The 15334-nt window shown below is 51.0% G+C and overlaps 1 protein-coding gene across 4 annotated transcripts in view; it reads left to right on the forward strand.

Moving 5' to 3' along the window:
* Positions 1 to 14155, forward strand: part of LDB3 (LIM domain binding 3) — a 52001-nt gene extending 37846 nt beyond the window's left edge. For 3 of the 4 annotated variants that reach the window (XM_023763724.1, XM_023763722.1, XM_023763723.1), the window contains 5 exons: positions 4183 to 4648; positions 5792 to 5972; positions 6445 to 6565; positions 13756 to 13871; positions 14093 to 14152. In XM_023763724.1, coding sequence (XP_023619492.1) covers positions 4183 to 4648; positions 5792 to 5972; positions 6445 to 6565; positions 13756 to 13871; positions 14093 to 14137 — 929 coding nt within the window. In that variant the 3' untranslated portion in view covers positions 14138 to 14152. Of the gene's footprint in view, positions 1 to 4182; positions 4649 to 5791; positions 5973 to 6444; positions 6566 to 13755; positions 13872 to 14092 lie in introns of all 4 variants that reach the window. The other variant, XM_023763721.1, reaches the window with a different exon arrangement.
* The last annotated feature ends 1179 nt before the right edge of the window (positions 14156 to 15334 follow it).

The following is a 15334-nucleotide window of genomic DNA, read 5'->3' on the forward strand; positions in this document are numbered from 1 at the left end:
CGGGAGGGAGGGAGGGAGGGAGGGAGGTCCCAGCTCTGGGTGCGAGCCCCTCCCAGGAAGCGGCCTCGGACGCCGACCCTCGGTCTGGGCTTAGAGAGCGGGTTGGGGGGGGGGGGGAGTGCGGGGGCCCGGGGGAGGGGATGGGGAGGAGTCGCGGAGGGGCAGGAAGGTGGGCGAGGGCCGTGGGCAGGCGGCTTTGCTGCCTAGGGAGTGGGCAGCTGGGACCCATTCTGAGACGCTGCTCTGGCACTTGGGAGACATGCAGGGCTGTTAGGAGGGTGGCAGCACCTGGAGTTTGGACCTCACGTCACAGGGGCGGTCCCCCCACCACCCCCCCACCCCCGCCTGTGAGGCAGGCCGGTACCATGAACCCACCATGGGGAGCACTCGGTCTAGGTGCTCTGACTTAGGGTGTCAGTCTCCCACTCCAGCCCCCACACCAAGTCCGTGTGGGCTGGGCTCCCTCAGGTGACCAGGCTGTGAGACAAGCTGACAGTCATGCTGAGCTGAGACCCAGGAGTCACTAATTTAGTGACACACATAACGGTGCCAGCTACTTAACCCTCATCACAACGCTGTAAGGCACTAACAATCATATTGCCATTCTTAGACAAGGACATTCAGGCCCAGAGATGTTAAGGAATTTGCCCAAGGACACACAGCCTGGACCTAGTAGGACTGTGCTACCGAGGCCGAGCTCAATGCCGAGGATGGGGCCTCCTCTCTGTTGATAGTTGCTCCTCAATCACATAGTACACCAAGATTTTATGGAAATTGGACTTGGGTTCTTATTTTTTAAATTTTATCTTTATTGTTGAAACTATTACAGATGTTCCTCTTTCCCCCACTCCTCCCCACTCCCACCCCCAACCCAGGCCTTCATCCCACTATGGTCTGTGTCCATGGGTTATGCATATCCTATCTAATAATAGACAAACATGGTAATTAACCGTACCTCCGACACGCTTCCCATTGGCTAATCAGGGCGAAATGCAAATTAACTGCCAACCAAGATGGCGGCCGGCAGCCAGGCAGCTGAAGCGAACAGGAGGCTTGCTTGCTCCAGTGATGGAGGAAGCCAAGGTTCCCCGCCTGCCGCTGCCGGCCTCTGAGCTGCACTCTAAGAAACAATGTTGTAATTATAGAAGCTAAACAAACCCCAGAAACCTGCTTTCAGCCAGCCGGGCCTCAGAGCTGGAGCTGCAACAGTGTTTCAATTATAGAAGCCAAACAAACCCAGATACCTGCTTTCAGCAGCCGAGGTCTCAGAGCTGGAGCCGAGCCTCAGAGCTAAAGCCGGCTCTCAGTTCCAGTGACAGCCATAGAAGGTAAATAAATCCCAGAATAAAAAGAAAAAGAAAAAAAGGAGAGGTTGGGAGCTTCAGTCACCCACCTGCGGACTCAAGGGTCCCAGGTTCGATTCCGGTCAAGGGCATGTATCTTGGTTGCGGGCACATCCCCACTGTGGGGCGTGCAGGAGGCAGCTGATTGATCTCTCTCATCGATGTTTCTAACTCTCTATCGCTAAAGCCGGCTCTCAGTTCCAGTGACAGCCATAGAAGGTAAATAAATCCCAGAATAAAAAGAAAAAGAAAAAAAGGAGAGGTTGGGAGCTTCAGTCACCCACCAGCCTGAAAACGGCCCTCAGCCCCTCACCCAGACTGGCCAGGCACCCCAGTGGGGACCCCCACCCTGAAGGGGGTGTGACCAGTGGCAAACAGCCATCATCCCCTCATCCAGGCTGGCCAGGCACCTAAGCGGGACCCCCACCCTGATCCGGGACACCCTTCAGGGCAAACCAGCCGGCCCCCACCCGTGCACCAGGCCTCTATCCTATATAGTAAAAGGGTAATATGCAAACTGACCCTAACAGCAGAAAGACTGGGAATGACTGGTCACTATGACACACACTGACCACCAGGGGGCAGACGCTCAATGTAGGAGCTGCCCTCTGGTGGTCAGGGTGCTCTCACATGGGAGGAGCTCTGCTCAGCCACAAGCCAGGCTGATGGCTGCCAGTACAGCGGTGGTGGTGGGAGCCTCTCCTGCCTCCTCAGCAGCGCTAAGGATGTCCGACTGCAGTTTAGGCCTGCTCCCCACTGGCAAGTGGACATCCCCCGAGGGCTGCTGGGCTGCCAGAGGGATGTCTGATTGCCATCTTAGGCCCAATCCCCCAGGGAGCGGGCCTAAGCCAGCAGGTGGTCATCCCTCGAGGGGTCCCAGACTGCGAGAGGGCACAGGCCGGGCTGAGGGACCCCTCCTCCCCCCCGAGTGCACAAATTTTTGTGCACCGGGCCTCTAGTATGCATATAAGTTCTTTGGTTAATTTCTCCCCGTCCCACCCTTCTCTCTGAGAATTCTGTCTGTTGCATGCTTCCATGTCTCTGGATCTATTTCGTTTGTCAGTTTCTTTCTTTTAAAAATATATTTTTTTTATTGATTTCAGAGAGGAAGGGAGGGGGATAGAGAGATAGAAACAACAGTGATGAGAGAGAATCATTGATCAGCTGCCTCCTGCACGCCCCACACTGGAGATTGAGCCTGCAACCCAGGCATGTGCCCTCACTGGGAATTGAATCATGACCTCTGAGTTCATAGGTCTATACTCAACCACTGAGCCACGCTGGCCGGGCATACCACAGCTTTTTTTATCCATTCATCTACATGGGCACTTGGGCCATTTCCAAATCTTAGCTAGTGCATGGACTTGTGTTCTTTACAGAGGCAGCCTGGGTGATAGAAAGAATAGTTTTGGAGACTTGCTTTTCACTTACTGGCTCTGTCTGAGCCTCGGTGACCTCAACTGTAAACAGGACTAACAAGGATGACCTGTTGTGTGCCGTCTGCCTCCTCAGTGAGAGGGAAGAAGATTCCTGTGGATGAAGCCAGCGTGGCTCCCAGGAGGGCTCCAGGGCAGGGCTGTGGAGGGTTTACCCGCAGCCGGGCCTCCCCATCCCCATGGCAGGGTTTCCATGATGCCCAGCTCCGAGGAGCCAGTCATCTGGGAGAAGGGACAGAGTTGGACAGCAGACCACAGGCCACCCGCGGTGGCCCAGGGCAACCAGGTGGGAGAGTCCGAGGCCAGGTCAGGGCCTTCAGCCTTGAGAAAGGCCTTACTTTCTAGGCTGGACCCTGGTGGAGGGGAGGGAAGGGCGCAGTGCCCCTCAGCACAGTCCACAGGCCAGGCTCAGGAATGGGGAGGAGGCGGCCCTGGCTGGCTTCCCAGGGCGGGAGAAGGAGGCCTCTTTCCATAAGAGCAGACTGAGTTGAGGGAAGGCATCTGGAACCTTCCTCACTGGGAGAGGGTGCTGGCTGCTGGCTGCTGGCTGGTGCGCAGGTCTGCCCAGCGGTCCACAGTGGAGGCACAGAGCGCTGAGACCTGGGTTTTGAAAGCCCAGGCCTCAGAGAGCTCTGGGCAAGTAACTGCAATGCTCCTTGGTGCTGTCACCCCAAAAAGGTTTTAGCTTTCAGTGGACTGGAGGGGGGTCCCGAGCTGCGGCCGTGCATTCTCACACTGCCTCCCGGGTGACCTCTCCAGTCCCTGGGACCCACTCTTTCTACCAAAGATGGAGAGCACAGGTGCCCAGGCAGCCGGACCTGGGCTGCGGCTCCTCAGCATCTCCACCCCAGGCTCCCTGAGCGACTCCTTCCAGACCCCTACCCCGCACCCTAACCACACCAAGATGGAGGTCCCCCAATACAATTCAAGCCAAGATGCTTTTCAGGAAAACAATTGTAGCTCGTCCTGAACCCGCCCTGAAAACCCTACTGCCCTGGCTGCCATCTGCTTTGTCCCAAAGCCTGGACTAGGTCCAGATTCCACGAACGCATGCAGCTAGGCATTTCGGACGTCAAATCACCAGCCAGAGTGCACCGGAAGCACCTTCCAGTCGAGGCCAAGATGACCCCCTGCCCTCTCCCTGGAGAGGGAGAGGAGCCCGGCGCCCACCCTGGCAGCTGCAGATATTTGTAGCGCCTGGGGCCCTGCTCCGAAGGCTCCCCATCTCCCTTAGTTCCCGCTGCAAATTCAAACCTGGGCCCCAAGAAGCCCAGGACTGTGTCTCTGGTAAAAATGGAATTGTCCTGCTCCGATATTAAAGCCCCTTCCCTGGAGGGAGTGGGACAGGAAGTTGGGGGAAATGAATTCCTGACACATTTTCTTTGGATCTTTTTGGCTTGCAGTGCCTGCAAATACCTACAGCCCATCTCCGGGGGCCAATTACAGCCCAACTTCCTACACCCCCTCGCCTGCCCCCGCCTACACCCCCTCGCCTGCCCCCACCTACACCCCCTCCCCTGCCCCTGCCAATACCCCCTCGCCTGCCCCCACCTACTCCCTCTCCCCAGCACCAGCCTACACCCCCTCGCCTGCCCCGAGCTATGAGCCTGCACCCTCAGTGGCCCACAGCAGGGGTCCTGCTGAATCTGCCAGCCGCCCCCCTTGGGCCACAGACGACAGCTTCTCTCAGAAGTTTGCTCCTGGCAAGAGTACCACTTCTATCAGCAAGCAGCCCCTGCCTGGAGGGACCTCTGCCTACACCCCAGGTTCCCAGGTGCCCCCCCTCGCCAGGGGCACCTTCCAGAGGGCTGAGCGCTTCCCAGCCAGCAGCCGGACTCCGCTCTGTGGCCACTGCAACAACGTCATCAGGTATGACCCGCTGTGGCCCTGTGCTGGGGTGCTGGGGGTGCGGCTGCAGGCCCACCTCTGAGCCCTGTGGTGGGCGGGGGAACGGGAGGGCAGGTATAGGGAGACTCCAGGCGCGCGCGGGGCAGCCTCAGGTCCCTAGGGGTCAGCATCAGGTCTGACCTTCTCTGAGCTGTGGCTTCCATCCCTGGTGACACCCACTTCCCTGAGGAGCTGGAGGGTGCAGTGAGGTAAGTGGGTGAAGCCCCCAGAGCGGTGCCTGTGCCGGGACCACCCCCTTGGGCTCAGGCCAGTCCTGGCAGCAGCAGTTGTGGGTGGGGAGGTTGGGGCCTGCTGGCTGCACGCTTGCTGGCAGTGCAGGCTGGGAGCCAGCTTTCCTTTAGGGGAGCTTTGGGGCCGTCCACGGACAGGCCTGCGCGCTCAGGGCGTCGGGGCACCTGCCACTCTGAGACAAGTCATTTCAAGCCTAGAAGCCGGTGATGGGTGGTGCTGGTTTGAATATAGTATGTCTACAGTATTGGTGTGTGTTTGGCGGGCGCTGAGGGGTGGCATATTTACGTCTATATGAAAAATACACTTTTATTTAAAAGTAAAGTAACACATCCTCAGAGGAGAATTAGAAAAAACAGAATGAAAATATAAAACATTTCCTCAACGTCCCACTCTTCTAACTACTGAAGTGGAGCTAGACTCCCGGGTTTGTGTCCTGGGCCCACCCTTCCAGCCATTGGTCTGGAGCAAGTCACCTCTCCACGCCTCGGGGTCCTTACCCAGAAGCAGGTCTGATAGCAGAACCTACTTCGTAGGATTGCTGGGGGGTGGAGTTAACAGATACAACTTCTTCTCCACTGGTGCCTGACTAGTGCCTGGCAGAGAGGAAGGCCTTGATAAGTGTTCGGCGTCAGCACCTCATTGCTCTTGTCAGATGAATGGCTGTCCCTGTGTGAGCCGCCCCTGCTGCAGGTGTGGGAGTGGCTTCCAGGTCCCTGGGGAAGGGATGCAACAGGAACACCTTTCAAGGAGCTTTATGTGAATTTTCCATGACTTCATTAGAACAGTCACAAGTCAGGGTTGTTGGGGGGTCTCAAACGATCTGGCCTCAAGCTTTTGGGGCTTCCTTAGTAGGTGCTGTTCTCTGCTTCCCAGGGGCCCCTTCCTGGTAGCCATGGGCCGCTCCTGGCACCCAGAGGAGTTCAACTGCGCCTACTGCAAGTCCTCCCTGGCAGACGTGTGCTTCGTGGAGGAGCAGGGCGCCGTGTACTGCGAGCGGTGTTATGAGCAGTTCTTTGCCCCGATCTGTGCCAAGTGCAACACCAAGATCATGGGGGTAAGTGGGCAGATCCTTCCCTCTGGCCTTGTCTTTTCCCCAAGCGACCTCTTCCCTCCTCCGAGAAAGCCGAGAAGTGGCTGCTCACAGCGAGGCAGCTCCACTCTGGTTCTGGAAGGAAGTTGGTTTGCCACCAACGAACTAGGGAGCCGGTGAACTTGAGGAGAGAGATGAGCACCTCCCTGGGCCACAGCTCCCAGTGGCGGTGGAGCTTCTGCAAAGAAGTTATGGCTTCACCCCCGACCTTCCCTGCACCCACACGTGGCCGTGACCCTGGGCCCCCCTTTGGGAAAAGTGCTGCCACAAGCAGCACCTCCTCCAGTGAAGCCTCACAGTGACGTGAGACCGGCCCAGCTAGCGCTGCGGGAGAGGAGCCCGCTGCAGGCCTTTCGGTGGGCGGGGCCTGCTGTTGCGGGGGCGGGGGGGTGCTCCACCGGCTCCCGGCCTGGCCTGAAGGAGCTCCTTCCCGCAGGAGGTGATGCACGCCCTGAGGCAGACGTGGCACACCAGCTGCTTCATCTGTGCCGCCTGCAAGAAGCCCTTCGGGAACAGCCTCTTCCACATGGAAGACGGGGAGCCCTACTGTGAGAAAGGTAGGCTGCTGTGCTGGGGCCCCCCACCCCCACCTCCTCCCCCCCATCCCGGAGAAAGGGGCAGCACAGGGACCGCCTGCAGAGGTCCAGTGGATGGAACCACCCGGAGGCTCCAAGTTGCAGCTTCGCGCCACTACTACGCAAAGGCCGTTTACTACACTGTTTCCCCTGCCCCCTGGGCTGCAGCTTTCCTTGGGTGGGGGTGAGGGGTGGGGGCTGCGGGGCAAGGTAGGGGCTTGTTTTATACACATTCAACCGCTGCCCCCTTCCCTGCACCAATTATGTGGATCACAAGTTGGCATCTTGTAGCAGCGTGGGAAACCCTTCAGATGATTTTGAGTTGGAGACGGAACAGTCTAGTCTGAAAAGGCTTTGGCTCTGGACTTTATGCTGGTTCTGTTCCAAGCTCCACCTCAGGCTGACTGTCCAGCCCGGAGTGAGTTACTGAGCTCCTCAGAGCCTCACTTTTCCCATCTGTAAAATGGGGAACTAAGCCCCTGCCTCGCGTCATTGCGTGAGGATTAAACAGAGAACCTGTGTAAAGCAAACCCGTGATAGTCCGTCTCCCTGCTCCGAGTGTTCCTCCCCGTCTGAACGCAGAGTTTCTCTGCTTCCCAGAGGGCAGTATGCTATCTTGGAACTTGGAGTAAGGTGTCATAAATTCTGAAGACAAAGCACTCTATCAGAGAGGAGGGTGTCGGGCTAACTAGCCATTCACTCACTCGCTCGCTCGCTCACTCATTTATTCACAGCCTGCCTCTTTCAGAAAAGGGTTTGAGGCAGGTTCCAACAAAGGCAACATAAACATGAATAAGACACTAGAAATAGAAAGTCAGTTCTAAGTAGAAGAGGGAAGAGCAAGCGGGCTGTTACGAAGAGGAACGGAGCCGCAGTGGCTGGGGGCACATTCGAGGGAAAAGGAGAAACACAGTAAGTTAGTTTACATTATTTTTTAAAAATATATTTTTATTGATTTCAGAGAGGAAAGGAGAGGGAGAGAGAGATAGAAACGTCAATGATGAGAGAGAATCATGGATCGCCTGCCTCCTGCACGTCCTACCCCCACCCCCGCCCCCCGCCCCGGGGATTGAACCTGCAACACGGGCATGTGCTCCGACTGGGAATTGAACTGTGACCTCCTCGTTCATAGGTCCACACTCAACCACTGAGCCATGGCAAGTTAGTTTACTTTACAATGAGAAAAGGAGAACATTCCAGTCCCTCAAGGGGAAAAGCAAAACAAAATGAAATTTGCCCCTCTGTCAATAAATTATAAAAATAATTTCTTGGATTCATATATACTGGTAAATTCTCTTTCCAGCTCTGAAGTTAATTGAATGACTTAGTTACTTAATAAGTAATAACTCTGTGTCTCTGCCCTGGCCGGCTTGGCTCAGTGGATAGAGCATCAGCCTGCAGACCGATGGGTCCCGGGTTCGATTCCGGACAAGGGCACATGCCTGGGTTGCGGGCTCTATCCCCAGTGGTGGGTGTGCAGGAGGCGGCCGATTAGTGATTCTCTCTCATCATTGATGTTTCTATCTCTCTCTCCTTCTCCCTTCCTCTCTGAAATCAATAAAGAAATATATTTAAAAAAAAAATAACTCTGTGTTCTCATTTTCCATATCTGTAAAAGGGAGAAGATAACATGCGTTTTTCCTTCTTATGAACATATGATGATTCCTGGTAATTAAGTATTATTGTTCCAAATGTGTGTTGCTATTATTAGTCAACTAAGAGCATTGCAACTTTAATAATTTGTGATGAATCACACTTTGTGTCTCAGGTTTTCGAAAAGAATGATCGATTTCCACCCTCACCACTGCCCCTCTCCATGACGGAGGGGCCCTGGGGCTGCTTTCACTTTTTGACTCTAGGAGCACAGGTGTGCGAAGGCCCCTCAGGATCCTGCTTTCAATTCTGTTGGGTCTACGCCCAGAGGACTTGCTGGGTCATGTGGTGGTCCTGTTTTTCACTTTTTGAGGAACCTTCATCCTGTTTCCCATAGTAGTTGCTCCATTTTACTAGTATATCCCACCAACAGCGCACAGGGTTACAATTTCTCTACATTTTTGCCCACAGTTATTTTCTGATTTTTAAAATATTTTTGCTGGCAACGATCCTGATGAGTGTGATGTGATATCTCGCTGTGGCACTTCGTCATAGTTTTTATTAACAGCTTGGAAGGAGGTACAGAACGATAGGACTCGGACGCAGAGAGATTTCAGTTGCTGAAACAATGAGCTGACACTCTGTGCAACAGCTTGCGCGTGAGTGAGACAGGTGTGAGTCAGGCCTCCCAGACTGGCCTGCACCTGAGCACTGCCCGGGCCTGGCCGGGCTTCGTCACCTGGGGGACTTTTAAAGAGACAGAGAAAATAAATTCCCAAACCTCCAGAAGCCGAATTCGTGGGGTGCCCTCCCCGACCAGGTGATTTTATATGCAGTTAGGTCTGGGGATCCAAGTGCAGTCCCACCAGCAACTTGAACATCACCCGGAACCTTTTAGAAACGCGGGTTCCAGCCCCACCTCAACATTGTGGAATCAGAAGCTCTGAGGGGTGGGGCCAGCAATGTGTGCGGGTCTCTTGCCTCCTGGGTTAAGTTATTCCTAGTATCTTAACTGTGTTGTTGCAGTGGTCAATGGGATTGTTTTTTAGTTTCTGTGAGTTCACTATTGGTGTATCAAAATGCCATTGATTTCTGGGTGTTAATTTTTTATCCTGCTATATTGCCAAATTGATTTATTAAATCTAATAGTTTTTTTGGTGGTCCTTAGGGTTTTCTGTGTACAATATCATGTTATCTGCGAATAATGAGTTTTACATCCTCCTTTCCAATTTGGATGCCTTTTATTTCTTTTTCTTGTCTGATTGCTGTGGCTAGGACTTCCAGTGCTATCTATACTAATAAAAGGGTAATATGCTAATTAGACCAGATCAACCAGACATCTTCCCAAAGTCCGACTTCCTTCCGGACAAAGCCACGGTGGCAGGGGCCGAGGCAGGGGCTGTTAGGGGCAATCAGGCTGGCAAGGGAGCAAGCAGTTAGGGACAAGATTAGGCTGGTGTGGGGGAACAAGTAGTTAGGGGCGAGATCAGGCTGGTGCGGGGGAACAAGCAGTTAGGGGGCAATCAGGCCGGCAGGAGAGGGCAGTTGGGGGTGATCAGGCCAGCAGGGGAGGGCAGTTAGGGGCAATCAGGCCAGCAGGGGAGGACAGTTAGGGGGCGATCAGGTCGGCACAGGAAGGCAGTTGGGGTGATCAAGCTGGCAGGGGAGGGCAGTTGGGGGCAATCAGGCTGGCAGGGGAGCAGTTAGGCGGCAATCAGGCAGGCATGGGCGTGGTTAGGGGAGGATCAGGACGGCAAGGGAATGGTTAGGAGCCAGAAGTCCCGGATTATGAGGGGGATGTCCCCCGAGGGGTCCCAGATTGGAGAGGGTAAAGGCCGGGCTGAGGGATACCCCCCCATGCACGAATTCCATGCACTGGGCCTCTAGTGTTGAATAAGAGTGGTGAAAGCAGACGTCCCTGTCTTGTTCCTGTTCTTAGGGGAAATGCTTTTAGTTTTTGCCCATTGAGTATGATGTTGGTTGTAGGTTTGTCATATATGATCTTTATTATGTTGAGGTATGCTCCCTCTATTCCAAGTTTGCTGAGAGCTTTTATCAAAAATGGGTGTTGGATTTTGTCAAATGCTTTTCCTATGTCTATTGATATAATTGTGTGATTTTTGTCTTTCAGTTTGTTCATGTGATGTATCACGTTTTTTGATTTGCAAATATTGTACCAGCCTTGCATCCCTGGAATAAATCCCACTTGGTCATGGGGTATGATCTTTTTAATATATTGCTGGAAGCGATTTGTTATTATTTTGTTGAGGATTTTAGCATCTATGTTCATTAGGAATATTGGCCTGTAATTCTCTTTCTTTGTAGTGTCTTTACCTGGTTTTGGAATTAGGACAAAGAGAGCTTGGAAATGTTCTTTCCTCTTGAATTTTTTTGTAATAGTTTGAGGAGTATTGGTGTTAGTTCTCCTTTAAATGTTTGGTAAAACTCCCTTGTGAAGCCATCCGGACCTGGGCTTTTGATTGCTGGGAGTTTTTTGATTACTGCTTTAATTTCATCAGTAGTTATCAGCCTATTCAAGTTTTCTGATTCTTCCTGATTCAGTTTTACAAGATTGTATTTTCTAGGAGTTTGTCCATTTCAACCAGGTTGTCCGCTTGTCGGCATATAGTTCATAGTATTTTCTTACAGTCCTTGGCAATCTGTGCTTTAATGAACCTCCAGATGATTCTGACGTGTGAGAACCATTGTCTGATAAAGCACTAAACCATTTTTCAACTCAGAGCATGTGATTTGATGGATGGAAATCCTTTTACAATAGCAATAAGCCCATTAAATACAGGGTATGAATTCAGGTTGGGGCAGATGAGAGTTAGTCAAAGAATATTGTAACAACCTAATAAATGAGGAACTAGATTATGCTTCTGGGGGAAGGCCCATGTATAAGCTAATTCATATGGATTATGTTCTGCTTTTGTAGTATAAATGAGGAAAATATCAGCTTTTTAAAAAATGTATTAGGGTCAGATCTGTGCTACAATGTTTTAAAAAATATGTTTTTATTGATTTTTTTTTTTTTTTAGAGAGAGGAAAGGAGAGGGGAGAGATAGAAACATTGACAAGAGTGAAACATCATCAATCAGCTGCCTCCTGCATGCCCCTCAGAGGGGATTGAGCCCGAAACCTGGGCCTGTGCCCTGACCTGGAATCAAACTGGTTGCCTCTGAGCTACATCGGCTAGGCAAGTGCTACCAAATTTTAAAGCAAATTAGCAGTTCTCCAGGTCATACAGAATTAAGTTTAAAACAGAAAAATCAATCAATAGTATAGACTAAACACCCCAAAAATAAAATCAAGCTATTTTAAGAGATTAATCTATGAAAAATCATTGGTTTCACAAGAGAAGGAATTACTATTTAATAAGGTTTTTTTGAACCATTTATCCATCAAATGTGTGCCAGTTCTTGTGCAAAATGCTGAGCATGGGGCGGGGGAGCTCTGCGCTCGAACACCTCAAGAAGACCTATCATCTATGAGATGCCAACACATCAGTGGACAGTTAAGAGATGAATGAATGAATGAATGAGTGAGTGAATAGGAAGGGAAGCCCAGGAGAAGCCTCCAGAAGGCCATCTCATATTTCTTGGCGGGTTTGGGGATGACGACTCCCCAAAAGGAAGGCATGGCCCAAAGAATGTCAGGGGTCCAGGCAGACAAAGTGAGGCGGGTGTTCCAAGCCTGGTCCTGGTCCATGCAGAGGCGTGGAGGTGGAGGACAGAGCCCAGGGCATCTGGAGACCAATGGGGAGTAAGAAGAGAGAAGTTAGGAGTGGGTGCAGGGTTTGGAGATGGTGGCCTATAGCCCTGTTTCTCATCCCACATTGATAACTTCCTACAGAGCAGTGAGTGAACCAGAACCTGCTGTGTTCCTGAAGGAAGCAGAATAATGTTTTCCTAGTTCTGGTGTGGTGATAGATTTCTGTCTACTGAACAAATTAAATGTTTGGTCAGAAACAAGGTTGACAGACTGCAATATATGTAAAAGCATTTGCATGTCAAACTAAATTAAACCCCAAAAGGGAGACTATACATTGGAAAATATGCAAGAGATGGAACTTACCAAGCTCAATGGCAGATAGGTCACTGGAGACAGCCCGAAGTCATGGAACGGGGTCAATCCACCGCGCTCCTCCACTGTGTGATGGAACCTCTGCAGCCAGACTCCTGGTCTTTAACATGGGAATCATACTTGTTCTCAGAGCTGCTGTGAAGATCAAACAAGACACGCAGAGAAGCACTAGCAGCGGACTAATAGCGGAACCAGTTCCCTCCCCTCCTCTCATCACTCACAAAGACACTCAAAATAAGAGCCAACATTTTGAGGCTTTGTGCCAAGTCCTTCACATACATGATCTTACTTATTCTTATAACAACGCCACGAGTTAGGTGCTGTAGTTATTCCCACTAGATAGATGAGAAAGTAGAGGCACTGAGAAGTCAGGCAACTTACCTCAGGTTTGAACAATTCCTTAATAAAGCTGGGATTTGAACCCGGCTTTTTCTTTCTTCAGAACCCAAAGTCATAACCCCCACGGCTACTGTCCACAGGCTACTGTCCAGAAAGCCGCCAAAAGGAAAAGCCACTGGGCAGCGCTGTGGAGACAGCTCTGGGGAAACGAAGGCTTCATAGCAGCCGTCAGGGTTTTCTAGAGAACCTGGGAGAGTGCCCCCGTGCGCAGTGGGGTTGCTGCCCCGGTCCCAGAGCCCGGCTCCTGTGGCCGAGATGCACAGGGCCTGGCCCTGGGGTCTCAGCCGTGGACTCTGGCGAGGCCCTTCCCTCTTTGATCCCGTTTCCTCAGCCACAAAGTCAAACCAAACCAAACAGAAAAACAATGATAGTTCAGTCTTCGAGGGATTTCACAAAGGTTAACTTCATTGATTTATTGATTCATTGATTCATCCATTCACTCATTCATTCAACACATATATGCACCAGGCAATGAGCTGGGAGTACAAAGACTTTGACACTGAGATATCAGTAAATAGTGTCATCTACTGAGAATGCTTGGTAAACTATAAAGCATTATACAAATAATATTTGTTATTATCTTCTTGGCGGCGGCGGGGCGGGGGGTCCGGTGGGGGAAAGGGTACATGTCCCAACAAAGTAGCTCAATTATTGTTTCCAGTAGTGAAAATTTGCTATTAAAACAAATGCCCAATAACAGAAGAATGACCAAGCAAAGAACAGCCTATAGCTATTAAAAATGTTAAGGGCTCTCATTCTTCCGAAATAAGCAGAGTTGCTGAGAAATTTTTTCCTTTTTCTGTGACTGTCTGTCTGGCTATAAGAGGGGACAGAGACAGAGGAGAAGCTCAGCTGCAGAAAGTGAATGAGAGTTTGAGAAAGTGCTTGCAAGTCAAACAGGCACAGGGTGCTAACTAAGCCTCAGCCTGCACGATTCCAGTTCTTAATGGAAAAGGAAAAAATAAATCTTGTAACTGAGTGTTTCGTCTGCAAGATGACAAGTAACCCGTTGGGTTTCCCCCACTGCCCTGGCCCTGGCCGGGACGCTCCTCCTCGCTGCCGGCTGCGGGTCCTCACTCTGCCTTTCGTTTCAGACTACATCACTCTGTTCAGCACCAAGTGCCACGGCTGCGATTTCCCTGTGGAGGCCGGTGACAAGTTCATCGAAGCCCTGGGCCACACCTGGCACGACACCTGCTTCATTTGTGCAGTATGTGTTTAGCATGGCGTTCTGGCTTTCTGAGAGGGGCAGGAGGGACCTAGAGGGCCCGACCCACATTCTACATCCTTCCAACTCTGGCTTTCTAATATGCTGATTGTTTATAAAAGCTGGCAAATACCATGATGCCTTGATATGTCACAGTTGAACAAAGTTTTATTACTAGTAATTTTTATTAACCAGGATGGCTTTGTTACTCTCCATTTCATTAGGGACAACAGAGAGCCCAGGACCTGCCTCACCAGCGTTGTTCTTAGTAGGTGAGAGCAGTGACTTACGCTGAGATTTAAAGGAGGCAGATGCTTCCTATAGTTGTAAGTTGTTTCAGATATGATGAAGTGATTCAAGAGTTTCCCCCCTAAATTTTCATTAGGATCGATAGATTGGAGCTTATTGACTAATCCTATAAAAAGCTGAGATAAAGTTTCTTTTGATACAACCTTTAGAAAGTAGGATTGAATATAATTTCATTTTCCTAAATGGTCTTCTTCTTGATGTGTAGTTGCCAGGAGATAAGCCCTAGATTAACTACTAACCACGTGTGATGTATTTCTGCTAAACAGCCTGGTCATATTTATCAGGGAGATTGGCATTTTCTTCCCACGGGCTTTGGGTTGGGGAGGGGACTCGGCAATGAGCCTGCTGACATTTACATTCTGACATTTAAAGTTAGGGAATAGCCAACTTAATTTGGGAAAGTTAATGTGCCACTACTATTTTTTTCTTTTTACCAGAGCTGATCAAGGTAAATTTCGGGGATGTGTGAAAGATGTGTATAGTTTAAACTTGAAGCGTTTTTATAAACTTATGACATAGGACAACCCAAGTCATAAAGTTTACTGCTATACACTTCAGGTTTTACAATTCATTTCTATACTGCCCCCTCAAAGTAGTGGGGTGCACTGTATTCCCTCTGTGTAGCAGTCTGCTAGGCCTGCAATAACAAAGTACCATAAAGTAATGGCTCAACCAACAGAAACGTATTCTCTCACAGTGCTGGGGGCTAGAAGTCCAAATTCAAGGTGTCAGCAGGGCCGCGCTCTCTCCCCGAGCTCCTGGTTTCTGCCTGCAGTCCTCGCTGTTTCTTGGCCTCTAACTGCGTAACTCTAGTCTCCGACTCCATCGTCACATGACTGTTTGCCCTCCGTGTGTCTGTCTTCACATGGCATTCTCCTCTGTGTGTGTCTGGCTCTGTGTGCTGCTCCTCTGAAAAGGACACTGGCCGCATTGGAGTAAGGGCCCACCTCACTCCAGTGTGCCCCCTTCTTAACTTCCATCTTCATCACATCTGCAAAGACCCTGTTTCCACTGAGATCCCTGCTGGGTCCCTATGCCGGGTGAGCTGGGGGTTGGGACTTCAACAAATGAAATGGGGGGGGGGGGGCGGAGACACTGATTTTCCAGATCTTTGAACACATTCTCTAGTTGCCTTTTATAGTCTTTTAAATACATCA

The sequence above is a fragment of the Myotis lucifugus genome, unplaced genomic scaffold (genome assembly GCF_000147115.1).
Source record: "Myotis lucifugus unplaced genomic scaffold, Myoluc2.0 scaffold_298, whole genome shotgun sequence".
Taxonomy (NCBI): domain Eukaryota; kingdom Metazoa; phylum Chordata; class Mammalia; order Chiroptera; family Vespertilionidae; genus Myotis; species Myotis lucifugus.